We start from the raw sequence: 13,610 nt of genomic DNA, 5'->3' as shown, positions 1-13,610 counted from the left end.
CACAAAACCGTTCATCCTCGCAAAACCACCGTAAATTTTCAGTCGCGTTTACTCTGGAAAACCGAAATCTTCTTCTGTCCTGTCGGCAAAGAATCGTCGGAACATTTAAGTGTCATCGAGATCCGTGGAATTATTTACAACCAGCTGTTTCAAACTACCTGAACCAAATTCATCTGAAACGGAAGTTGGACCATTTTATTCGAACTTCCTCGAACGTTACAGTTTCTGCGACGCCTGTTTAAAATCTTCGCCTAGCTCATAGAATACAATTACTTAAATCACCGTTCACACATGATCGTTTCGCAGACGTCGGTCTACGTGCGCGAACCTACTTTCTTAGCGTAATAAATTTTTGATATCTCCTCGTAACGATCGATGGTCCATCGGTGTCGACTTTCTTCCACGCATAAGTGCCGCGATTAAATGACGATGCGTGTTTCTTGAAAACAAAATCTACATTTCATACGCAACAGTATCAACGAAGAATTTATATACGGTTCTGATCTTTGTCCGCCAAGTCTGAGGTTGGTCCACTTTCGTAGAAGGCACAATTGAGATGGCAGTGGTAGATGTCCACGGTGGCATCGCGAATCCGTGTTTGGTGTTTCGAAAGAATTGAAAAAGACCGTGTCGAATGTCGCATGGCAAAATATTTTAGGTCGCGGTGCATGGAAACTGTGACCGTAAGAAATCGCGTCTCGCAATATTTAGACTCGTACTACTTGCAACGGGCGGCCGAGCGACGCGACGCCGACGGCCGATTATTCACGCACCTTTTCTTCCCGCCATTTTTCGGCCTGCACCCGGAAGAGGATTCCTTTCGGGTCGTTGGACCAACAATAAAGGAAGTCTTGCTGAGTTTCACAGTTAAACATTTTCCTTGTCCTCTTGTCTACGCGGAAAACTTCCGGGTGGTCTGGAAACGCATTTTTCTTTCAATTATAATCGCCATGACCCGCATTTGAACTCGCGATCTTTACGTTTCAAGTCATCTAATTGCGAGATTCTTTTTGCAAATCAAGAAACAACGTTGATTTGTTCGGCCTCTGCGAGTTTTATTACCTTCCACCTTGAAGTGCGTGCGAAGTGTCGGTTGAATCGTTTTAAACGACCATCCGAGTCGCCTCGATTTCTGTAATTGTTTCCTTATGGGGTCCTTGTTACGAGCAATGACACGAGGCCGTCTGAATTGTTCAAACTAAAAACTATCCTTCGTGGATTTTTACAGGAGATAATAATCTATGTTCAACATACATTTTTTATCTCGAAGTTGGAACACGATGACCCGGAAATAGGAATACTGTTGAATCTAATTCCTCCTCTTTTAGGGAAGTTCATAAAATACGGCACGCTTCCTTCGCTATTTAAACAAGGGTCGTTACGGGAAAATACGAAGAATTGCGTTAACACCTCGTAACATGTGGAGGAGCAATATTTTGAGAGACCTTTCCAAAGAACGAGACAAAATGAAGGTAAATATTTGGAGGCAGCCGGTCACGCGTGCCATTCTCGACGCGTGACCATTGTAAATTATGAAAGATTCGTAATAAATCTTTGACACACGTGTTTCTTCTCGGTGCCTGCCACGTTCCGGGTCATATTGCTCACGTGTCCATCTATTGCCACTTTGTACCCAAATTCGTCCTCTCATCAACGACCAACGGTGCAGGTAAGCATCGAAGAAACAGCTGTTTTAGTCTCGTGAAAAATAATTACTGAACAGCAGAATTTTTATTATATCGTTCTGAACCAGTTTCTAATTATGAATAGAAAATTTAATTAATAATTCACATCTTCGTATATTGAAAATTAGATTAATTAATAGGATTTTGGTATTTGTACGTGTTCGTTCATTGAATTGTCGAGAAAGGTAGGCGTACTGCTGGGACGCCCTCAGAACGTAAGGGTGGCAAAATATTTTGACAGCGCCACCTCGAGACACCCCGAGCGTAGAAAATTTATGGCACCGGGGTTTAAGGTTGCCTGAGATCGGTACAACCTTCCGAGCATCATTTCGAACCGTTAGAATTTGCGATTTTATTGCTACCAATAAATACGTCCTCGCGCTGCCGTTTTCCTGACTTTTACAGACAATCACGAGTGATCCTTACTTATGCCCTCTTTTCAGAGACAATTCTTGCGTCGATCCTTTAAGGAGGACCTTGAAGAGAACCTTCTTCCTTGCCATTAGAATAAATCAAAACGCGCAACAATTTGTATTTCGCGAATTGAAATTCATCAATATAATCGATAACCGATCGCTCCCAAGGCGTTAATGAAAATCTCCTCGATGGAAAGAAAACGTCGGCTCCCATTGTAATTTCAATCGCTACTGAATCTTCGGATAAGTCTCTCACGGTTCACATACTTTAAAATAAACTTGCAAACAATTAGGTCGATCTGGTTAGCGATCTTCGCTAAGGAGGAACGCGGTCGAGTGGTACCACTAGTCGCAACAACGAAAGTGTAACCGACTTGTGCCACGAAGTGGGGCCTTAGAATCGAGGGAAAAAGAGGGGCCACGATGTAACGAGCATCGTAGCTGGTTACATTGCGTCAAAGAAAAATGCCCTCACCGACGGTTGCCAACCGTTTGGGGGGCGGCGACGGTCCGCTTCGACGCCTAATTAATCGAAAGTTATACAACAATTATTATGACGCAAATCGCTGCGATCCGTGGCGAGTGCGACTGTTATGCCGTGCCTCGGCTGTATTGCAATCACCGTGGCTAATTAAAAGTTCGATTCGAGGAGGATCATGGCAACGGAGAATCGCGAATGCGTTAACAAGATACTTTCAAAAATGTACGCATATTTTTGGGCAACCGACCGTCGTGTCGTAAAGGGACGAATTGTACCGGGTAAACGGCAGGATTAGGTTTTAATTTCGGGAGAAAAAAAATTTGTTTGACCCAAGATCCTTTCGTCACCTGGAGTTCTATCGTCGAGGACCGTGTCGATAGGTCGGTTTACTGTATTTTGCAAACTAGCGGTAACCTGTATTTTTTCTTCGCTCCGAGATTCCCGAAAGTCCCGTTTTTCATCTGCCCGAAAACGGACACGATTGTCACGGATTTGTAGGGTAACTGTAAAAGGGTTTCCCGTTCAAGGGTTACATTTTTTTCTACACCATCGACATTCGCGTACCTGGTTGTACATTTTACTGCCTTTAAGAAACGGATGGACTTTGGCGTAATTTCGAGTTGCGTGCAAAAAATTTTTCCTTCCCCTGTAATCCGAATTTCTGATGTAATTTTTAACACGAAATAAAAATATATCGTCTCAACCGAAGAAGCGTACGAAAGGGTACGCGTGCATGCGCTTTTACTTGTTTCCCTGTCCGTTCGCTTACTGGCAATTGCGTGTGTTTCTCTGTGGATGTGTCCAGGTGAAGGTAAAAAAAATTGCAAAATTCGCGTCTCCAATTAAATTCAAAACTCGCGCACCGACCGAGCCGTAGTAAACGCGAATTCCTCGTTGACCAATTCACGTTAAACGCGCGCAACCCTCATCTCTATCTCTATTTAAATCTTTATAGTATTTCTATACTGCAACAAGTTTGTTAAACGCGTCTACTTGTATCTACTTTGTCTACTTTACATTAATTAATCATAACCCGTGTCTTAATCCCGCAATAAAAATTTGCAAAGAATCGTAATTGAATTTGTCACCACCACCGGTTACGCTTCGGCGAATATAATGACGGGTCAAAATTGACCCGGTGCTGGTTGGTGGAGGGTTAATAACCATCGATAGAGGATCCACGAAATAGCGTGCAGGTGATGGAAGAAGAGCAGTGAGAGGAGAAAGAGGTGGAGGAGGAGGTGGAGGAGGAGGAGGAGAATGAGAATCTGGGGGTAGGAGTTAGTTGAAGGTGGGGGGTCCACGGTACCCCCGGCTCGGTACGCAAGGAGGCCTGTCGAAGTAGGGGCCCCTGTCGGTCGGTACCGCGTAAGACCCCTCGCAGTAAGGGCCCACAGGCCATCCAGTTCGTTTCTTCCTCGCCTACTTTTAGGAATTAGTCGCATCTCGTCCGGCGCCAGGCGAGCGAGGCCTCTCTCTTATTCCTTAGATCGACAAGGCCTCCCTCCTCTCTTTCTTTCTCTCTTTCTCTCTCTTCCTCTCTCTGTCTCTCTACCTCCCCAGTCTCTCTCCCTCTCACTCCCTTCTTTCACTCTCCTTTACCTATCTCTCTCTCTTTCTCTCACTTTGTCTATCATTCTTTCTTCCTATCCATCCACACGACTTCGACCTTATCAACCGGAACGTCTACGAACAAGTCTACGAAGAGTGGTGTTCGGAACCGGAAGAAGCGTTGGACGTCCTCGTTGGACGAAATTTTCTCGCGACAAGTGATCGTGACCGGCGGAAATCGTCAGTGAGCCAACACTGTGTACACAGGATTCGCTCGCGATTCGGCTAGCGGACGAGATCGTAAAATAAAAAAATAAAATAAAAAAGGAATAATTAAGGAAAGGTGGATAGTAGCAGCCGATGAAGTGTACCGGGAGGCTGATGAACGATCGGCAGTGTTCGCGGTGGCAACGGAGGACACTGGGGACAAGGTCAAGGACCCTGTTCCAAGGCAATTCTACTTCCTGATCGACGCTGAAATTCGTCCGTCGCGACGCGAGATCGGTCGTGGAAGGACGCCAGGACCGGAAGCGAGGCAGAACGCGCTCGGATACTCGAGAAACAGAAGAAAAGGAAGACCGCAGTGAAAGTTTCGTGGTCCTATCTTGGCTTCCGGTTTTCTCGATCGATCTATCAGTGCGTGTATCGATAGACAGAACTTATTCGGTGATCTTGTGACCCCTCCACTTTTCGTCGTTTCTTTCTTTTTTCCTATTTTTCAAAAGGAATACATTTTTCTTCGGCTCTTTTACACCATTTCCTCGGTGTTCCGCCGTGAGAGGTGAATCTTGTACAAAGTGATATCTTGTAATAATCGACGAGAAGGAAACGGATCCACGGGTGAACAGTGTCTCGTTCTGTGAATAGATTTATAAGAGGAGGTCCTGAGGACATCAACAATTCCACTCTGGATACCACGCTGCTCATATGTAAGTCCGATATCCTTTTCTATTCCCTTTTACACCCGTTCACGTCGTAGTATAAATAATACAAAAAAAAAGGCAAAGAATCATTTCGAGCGGAGCTAGGCTAGACATCGTTGAATTTTTAGCGAATCGATTCACTGTACAGAATTTCTTGTACCACATACGTCACTCGAGTTACCACGCTTTCTAACGATAGAACCCGTGTCTCGTATTCGCGATCGAAGTTGCTAATACCGGCCGACTTTTTTTTTTTCTTTTTTCTACCATCATTTTAGAAAGAAATTTACCAAGTCCGACGAGCATCGTCGTGTGAAAGAGGATTAAATAAGTCGACGTGGCTAGTTATCCTTGGCCTTTCTTTCGCAATTCTCGTAAGGAAGGTCAGGTCTACTCGTTTGAACCGAGCGGAATTCCGTTCGGAAATTCTTTCCAGTGTCACTGCCCCTGCGACCCAGTAACTCCCTCGAAATCTCAACGACCCAATCGACGATTTTCGCGTTCGGTTGAAAAAGAAATTCCCAAACACGATGGAAATATCGTTATCCTTTGGTTCGCTTTCGAGAGGCCGCTTCGCAACGTGTCAGTGGGAGCTGGCACTAAAACCTAACAGTAACGGGTACTGGTAACCGTGTCATAAAGGAGGATCCTCGCCAGCACGAAAGCATTTCGGTATTTCGGACCGCGTGCACCCAAAGTATTCGACGATCGAAATTTCACGGTGAAATAATTATCGATCGCAGCATGCGAATCTTTGAACATTCTGTTAGGAGTTGGGAAAAAACGTACGAAGACTATCCTCGTCCACGAGATTGCGTCACGAATGAAATCATATATTCAGTTAGGAAATTCAGTGGAACAGGTGAAGGGTGTCAAAATTCTAACCCGTTGAATAATAACCAGGTGTAAAACCGTTTCTGGAAGAAATTTATTTAACCAGGTATCACGGTTCGCGATCTGCCGCGTGTCGCAATGGCCGCTAGACGTTTCGAGTTTCTCGCTGTTTCCAGAACAACAAATCACACCAGTGTCCGGGGAACGATCTGGACCACTTTGTATCGAATAAATTCTGTTCTTCTGGCATAGAGGTATTCTAGATTCCAATTTCATCGAGAATCAGAGGAGGAGAATCGCCCTTGACCAAACACGGTCGACGATTAGTCGTAATTAACGTTTCTCGTCGGTGGTCATTCGACATTTCGAAGTCGGCACGGTTATTAGGGGGGGACATAGGACTACGGAAAATCGACGGAGACGAAGGAATGAAATTTCACCGAAGCGGCGTAGATATCTCGCAAAGGAGTTACGATTGGCCAGTGTCAGTGTCAACTCGTGCTCTGAACTCGTTGATTTTCAATCGGGCTAGAAAATGAATTGAAAATTTTCGGGAAATCGAATGGAAAATCGGTAGGACGAAAGAGAAGAAGCAGATTCTATTTTTACGAAACGATGAAAACAGAATAAGAACAGATTATTCATGGCAAGATGGGGAAGGAGACCCGAGTCTCTCCCCGTAAGGAGAGGGAGATCCAAGTCTCTCGTTGTAAGAGAGAAAATAAAAGAAGGATCGGAGAAAAGAGAGAGAATTACGAGAGGAGAAGAAAGGGAACGCAAGAAGGAGAAAAGAGAAAGAAGAATCGAGGAGAGAAGGACGAGAGAATAACAGTGTAGTGGGGTTCTGTTCCTAGTGGTATCGCGGTGGCTGGAGAGTAGGTCAGTGTACCACATTAACCGGTATTCTCAGCAGAGAAGGGGGGCTTCCGACTCGTCAGTTCCGCAAGCGTTTATAGATACTCGCAGCTACGTCCACGCTCGCTTCGCTTTTGATCCATCAATTTTATCGCTTTTTTCACGATATACGAGTAGCGATACCTTGCAGGGTTTCAGACCATCGTCCATCCCACCATCGAAGAAGAAAACTTGTCTTACCGTGTAATTCGGTATTCTGTCTCCTGCCTCGTCGCTTCAGAGTTCTTCTCTTTTTTTCTTTTTTTTTTTTAAAAGAATGAAAATTTCGTTCCATCGACGACCCAGATTGTCCGCGGAGGGTTAACCTTTACCTTAATGGTTGCCGCACTTTCTCCGTTGGCAGCGCGGTACCAGGTTCGTCGGTACGCACCTATGAGCTACGATGCATTTTGATGTCGACACTCGGTCGAATACCGGAGCAATTTCCCTGCTGGGGATCTCTTTTCGTTGATAATTTCACGATTTTTCTCTCACGTCCGACCAATTCTTTTCTTTTATTGGTAATTGCATGGAAATCTTGATTGTTGACTCGAAAATCGTCACGTACGATCGGCAAAGTACGTTTGACGGAATATTAACGAGGCATTACGAGATTCATGGACTGAAAGATAAGGTAGTTTACCGTAGGAATGCGAAGCATTACAAGCGTCGCATGTTTTTGCCGGCATTCTAATCTCCGATTTCCATACATCGCAAACCGAGTTTCCGCTTTATTTTTCGATCGATCTTCGAAGGAAAGGTTTTCTTCCGATTAACCCACGAAACCCACATAATTGACGCTAATCGTACAACGAGTACTAATGAACGCGTTAAATATAACCGCGATTCGAATATACCGCTATAACAGATAACAGATAATACCCTCATTTAACGTATCTGCCTTTGAAACGTATTAATGCGAAAGCTGCCGGCAACGCTGATCGACGCGTTCTACACCGTCCTGCATTCCTCGACTCTGTACGATCCCTCGACCTAACATCTAAATCGACTTCCGTCGTTAAGAAAGAAAAATTTCTCAAGAGACTAGAATTTGTTTCGAGACTTCTCGAAAAGGGACGAGGAATGAAAGTTGGGCCCGCGATCGTCGCGATATTTTGTACATTTTAAAAAGCGAAATAACCAGGTCGATCTCGTAAATTTATCATTCAAACCGGACGACGGAAGAAGGATGGAAGTGAAAGATGGAATTTCACGTTTAACTCCGTCTGGTTTTACGCGTACGCGGAGACGATTGACGAGGCATTCCCGGTGGTGCTACCACCGCGGGATGCACAGGGTATGACTCGTTTCCTCTATGTGGGTCATCTGCGTGGGGAAGCGAGATTCGCACGCGCCATTTTTCGCAACGAAAAGGAAAGCCATGGCTCACGCAGCTAGCAAAATCCGACTGGTTTTGCGTAGGCCTCCTCTCCGTCGAGGCGCAACGCGTAACGGTGCTTCGACCTACTTCCGTTCCCCACTGTAACCTCCCGCGATCGGATATAGTTTAACCGGCGTATAGTGGCGCGAACAAGTGCCATCGTCACGTGACCGCTCGCCATCTTCTTTTTCGACGCTTTCCGAAATCCTCGACTCGATCCTGGAATGCCTTTATTCCATCTAATAATCCCTAAGGTTACGATCGCAGATATACCCCGAGGAAAGATAAGAATGGCATTTAGTTATTAAACGCTAGGAGGATCGTGTTTGATTAGCCTTCGAAAGATAACGAAGGGTATTTCATGGTTTTCCGGAATGCCGTTACCTATCGAGTGTCTTTCGATGTCGAAGAATAGGAGATATCGTTGACGGGACGGGGCAAAAGTGGGCCAGGACGTAAACCGCAGCTCGCACGCGCCATTTTTCACAACGAAAAGGAAAGCCATCCGGACAAAATCTAGCCGATTTGCGTAGGATTCGACCGTGCAGTGGGCTGTAACGGTGCTCCGGCCTACTTTGGTCCCCCACTATACGTGAGCGCGAACGCGATCGCGGTATAGTTTCGTCGTATAGTCACGGATACAAGTGTCCGTGATGGTACGTGTGCGGACCAACGATGCAGGTTCTCCTTCGTTCACGTACTATCGTATATGCATCGATGGCCATTTCGTTTCAACCGGTTCCCATATTTCTATGAAACATCGAATGTAATACCGATAAATCGATCCTATCCTCGGTTGACGATGTTCTCCATTACCGATAGATTCTAATAGATATCGTAGCTACCGTTTCCGTCGATGGTAATAATTTAAGGGAACAACCATAAGCGGATACATCGACGATACGGTTGCCCGCAAATCGATGCAGCCGAATTGGTCTTTGGCACGGCGTGCGGATACCCGGTGATCCCATTGATAAGTGGCTCACCGAGACATTGTCGTAGGCCCGAAAAAGTGGGACCTTCGGCGAGCCACGAGCAGCCGGTTTCCTCGAACGTTGGTGGTGGCTGCTGGGTCTGACGGTCGAGGCCTCACGAGCAGCGAATCCACGCCATTGGATAACGGTACCCCGGTGAACACGTCACGGGCCGAGCAGAGCGTTCCCTTCTCCTGCCGCGGTACCTGAGTGTACCTGGGGCCCCGAAGTGGGGCCCTCCAACGCCGTCTACCCATCCACTGGCACAATCGACAAGGACGGCGTCTAAACAGACGACAAGGACGGACACGGCCACGGCGTGTTCGCCGAGAAACACGCTCGGTGGGGCAGAAAAAGAATGGCAGGACAAGCTGGAGGGAAAAAGAAGGAACCTCGTGGTGGGCATAGCCGGACCATACGTACGTGCCGACCATTTGCATGATTCCCATGACGTGCTCTTACGGCCACGCGGATGTGTCAATCGGAACGGGGAAAGAGAAAGAGCCGATTCGCGTTTTTCGTCCCAGCATGCGCGCGGATCGTCGGGTTCCTTCGTTAGAATGGAAACAAACGTCCTTTTGTGCGCTCATCGTCGTTGCCGAGTATACTAAACGTTACCGTAATTTTACCAAAAATTCTTTACCTTTGCTCCGTTATCGTAACGTCCATATTACCAGAACAGACGCTCGAGGCTGTTTCGATCTGTACAGGGTAGCCTGAACTTTCTATCGAGAAGATGGTCGCGCATACCTCGGCCTTGTCTTTCCTTGAATGAATATCTTCTTTTTCCTTTTTTTTTTCCCCCTCGCTTCTTTCTTCTTTTCATTCCACGACTGTCGATAGTGGACAGGAGGCTATTTACAACACGAAAATGTATTTTTAAACGCGGCAATTTGGTTGGTCGTGTGTACCCAGCCGTGGCTGGCTAGCGTGCCACTAACCTAGTTAGCGAGAGCAAGTCTTTCTTCTCAAGAGAAGTGGTATCTGCCTACTTAACTTTACGATGCATTACCGGTGTACATGTGTGCTTGTACCTGCGTAAAAATGATTGTTTATAAAGTATAGAACAGTTGATTCGCTAGTCTTAATTAACATACGTATTTATTACTATTGTCACTCGTTTGAATTTCGTGTAGTAAAAGGGTGACTTACGTGACTTAACCCTTTGAAATGATTGCCAGCATTCCTATGGAAAATCGAAATTCATGTTACAGGTCCCCGCGGGGCCGTTGGCGGTTGCAGCACCCCCGGCAGTAGAGTGGATCCCTGGTGGAATCCTGGTTCCCTCTTCCCCTCGACCCCTGGGCCCCCAAGGATCGACGAGGGGGCACCGGATAACGGTAGCGGTGGTTTTCAATTCTGTAGTCCACCGAATCGTAACGCGAATAGTCCATCATCGCACCAGTCTCAACAACAGCACCAGCAGCAACATCATCATCATCATCACCATCGTTCCAATCAACGGCATCACCAGAATCAATCGAACGCGAACAGGAACATCTGTACGAGCTACAACATCGGGCCGGGTTGCTCGTCTTCGTGCTCGTCGTCGAGCCTCGGTCGTCAGGTGGATACGGTAGGGCGAGGTACTGATGCCGTAGGTTCGCCAAACAGCGTATACGGCATCGCCTCGTCGTCACCGGAACCCTGTTCGGCAAGCAACCTAATACTTTCGGCGCTCTTGACCACCACGTCGTCGACGGAGGGACGTAATCAAGCGTCGCGTGCTGGTCCGGTGACCAGCAGCGGGCACACCGGCGCGTTACCAGCCGTCTCGACCACGTCGCACACTTCAACCAGCACCGGTCGTAACATAGGCGCCGTTGGCGTCACCTCGCCAGATTCCTTAAACGGAATCCTATCGTCTCTAAACGTTCGGATCAAGACGGAGGAGTATTCGAAAATCCGTTCGGAGGAGCGAAGAACGACAAGCGCTATATTTTCATCAGCGTCAACGTCGTTGTCTTCGTCCTCGACGTCCACCTTCAACGCTTCTCTGCTAAGCTCGTTGCTGTCGACATCGCGGATATCGACGGCCACCTGCAGGAACGACAACGACGAGGACATTCTGCCGCGATCGTGCATCAAACTCGAGTATCCGTCCGCGGATACGCAACGGAATCAGGAACAGCAGCAAGAGGAACAGAATCCGGTGCGGAATATCAAGGTAGAATACCCTCTAAGTCAATCGTCGCAGGACGTTCTGGATACCGGCGAGGAGGAAGAATTAACCGCCACGTCGCCATACGACATAATCGCCGGCCAAGCCAGGTGCCTGTCGAAACATACCGGCGGCAAGAGTCAAACAAGTTCCTTGGTCAAAGACGTGATCGTACCACCCTGTACGGGCGGAGTTTCACCAAACTCCGACATCGTGATCGAGATGAAGTACGAGACGCAATCGGGTCCACCGGCAGCGCCGCCGCATCTCACCTCCTCCGGGGTCGAGCCGCCTCACAGTAGCCAGGGAACTGGGATCGTGGTCGGTGGATCACCTGCCGAAGTGGTCGGCGTGGACAGTCTACTTTTGTCGCCGTGGGGAGCGACTGGACCGGATTTCCTGGAACCTCCCGATGTCAAGCAAACGGCAGCTGGTCTGCAGGATGCGTGGGACACTCTTCTCCTCGGTTCATCGGTCGGCGTAGCATCGGCCCAGTCGTTGGCCGAGTTAAAACCTCTTCCACCCTTCACGGGATACACGGGACACCTGAGCATCAATGGAATACCCGGTCATCATTATCACACGATAGCCTCGTCCGCTCAGAGGCCCTCCTTACCTTCCTCTTCACCGACATCTTCCTCGAATCAGGAATACTACGAGTCTCCCGTAGTATCCTCCAGCACACCGTGCCCTCAGGGTAGTCAAAAGCAACAGCAACAGCAGCATCACCAACACCAGCAGCAGCAGCAACAGCAACAACAACAGCAGCAGCAGCAACAGCACCATCATCATCACCAACAGCAGCAGCTGCCGCAATCCACTCAGCAAGTAGATTACGACATCGAGGACATAGCGGAGATCATCGGTTCCGCGATCGCCGACACGACGGTTCCTGGTGGTGGAAATGGGCCAGGCTCGGAGCACGATCCGGACGCGTCGCGCGACTGGATCGACATCGCCGAGTGGATCGACACCGCTTGCTCGCCCAAGGCCCAAGAAACAACCTCGCCCAGCCCTTACTCGCAGATATACGCGACGGCGACACCCTCCACCCAGACCCAACAACACGGATCGACATTGCAGAGTCTGCTGACGCACGGTTACGCGCCTCTGCTCAACGCCAGGCTACAATCCGCGAGTGCCGGTCTCCAAAATGCCTCCTGCGGTGAAACCCCCTCATCGACCAGTCCCTACCCACCTGTCAGTCCACCCGGCAGAGTCTCCACCTCGTGTAGTCCGGATCACTTGTTGCACTCCTCGTTCGCCGCACCCTCGCATCCGAGAAAAAGGTCGCGACCCACCCCGGGCTCCCAGAATCCCTCGAAGAAGAGTCCTGGGACAGGCGCGACCGCGCTACCCTATGGCACCGAGTCCGGATTGATCGGCGGCAAGGAGAAACCCGTCCACAGGTGCTCCATCTGCAACAGAGGATTCCTTAATAAGAGCAACATCAAGGTACACCTGAGAACGCACACGGGGGAGAAACCGTTCAGGTGCGAGGTGTGCGGCAAAGCGTTCCGACAAAAGGCGCATCTGATCAAGCATCAACAAATTCACAAGAGGATCGGCAGGGATTAGATTCGCGCAGCATCTTTTTCTCAGAGAATGCTTCGAGTGTACCTAACATTTTACTGTAAGTACCTAAATGGCAATGTGGATCGGAAGTGAGCCCGATCTTTTGAAACTTTTGCATTATCGAGGGATGCCGCAGGGCCAGCCTTTAACCGGATGTTCAACCGTGGAACACGAGGAAGACGACAAGAGTGCAAAGTTCTGCAGGTGCGATAATCGATGACGATCGGGACACTGGTAGATGGGTATGAAACCCTTTTTATCGAAACTCGAGCAACGCGACGGTTCTTTCGCGGGGCCCACGTATGTTACGAGGAATACGATCAAACGGAAGTGAGATGATCTCTCGTGCTGTGTTAATATTGACGACGTTATAAGTGAGTGAAACCCACTGTAACACCGTGTGTAAATATCGCTAAATAGGGCACACGCGTATGCGGGTACGTGCGTATATGTACACGTAGAAGAAGAAATATGCCGAACGTTCGAACATAGAGAGTATATATATACATATGCATATAGATAGTTAGATTGTAACATATATAAAATATTAGACGTAGGAAGGAAGTGACGAAAACTACGAGAGGCGGGGCCAAGCGTATGGACCTCGCTTAGGATGTACCTAAGCTCTTCCAAATACGTTACTCTTTATTTTTATTTTATTACTTTTTTTTTTCCTTTTTTTTTCAGAATAGATTCTATCGCTTGTTCTCTTATTTATAATGCTTTTATATTATA

At 47.8% G+C, this 13,610-nt stretch overlaps 1 protein-coding gene across 1 annotated transcript; it reads left to right on the top strand.

Annotated features, from left to right (window-relative positions):
* The first annotated feature begins 9,497 nt into the window (after positions 1 to 9,497).
* On the top strand, positions 9,498 to 12,878 carry LOC114874693 (ras-interacting protein RIP3). Its single transcript, XM_046286189.1, has 2 exons — positions 9,498 to 9,558; positions 10,321 to 12,878. The coding sequence occupies exons 1-2, from the start codon at positions 9,498 to 9,500 to the stop codon at positions 12,876 to 12,878; spliced, it is 2,619 nt and encodes an 872-aa protein (XP_046142145.1).
* Positions 12,879 to 13,610: the final 732 nt, after the last annotated feature.

This window comes from Osmia bicornis, chromosome 6 (assembly GCF_907164935.1).
Source record: "Osmia bicornis bicornis chromosome 6, iOsmBic2.1, whole genome shotgun sequence".
Classification (NCBI taxonomy): domain Eukaryota; kingdom Metazoa; phylum Arthropoda; class Insecta; order Hymenoptera; family Megachilidae; genus Osmia; species Osmia bicornis.
Note: the sequence above shows the minus strand (reverse complement) of the source record. Positions and strands in the feature narration are given on the sequence as shown.

Bases quoted from the DNA above. Each gene is read 5' to 3' on its own strand.
- LOC114874693 (XM_046286189.1), top strand. From the start codon at position 9,498: ATGGCAGGACAAGCTGGAGGGAAAAAGAAGGAACCTCGTGGTGGGCAT. The intron at 9,559-10,320 runs GTACGTGCCGAC...AATGATTGCCAG, and splicing joins TGGGCATAGCCGGACCATAC to CATTCCTATGGAAAATCGAA.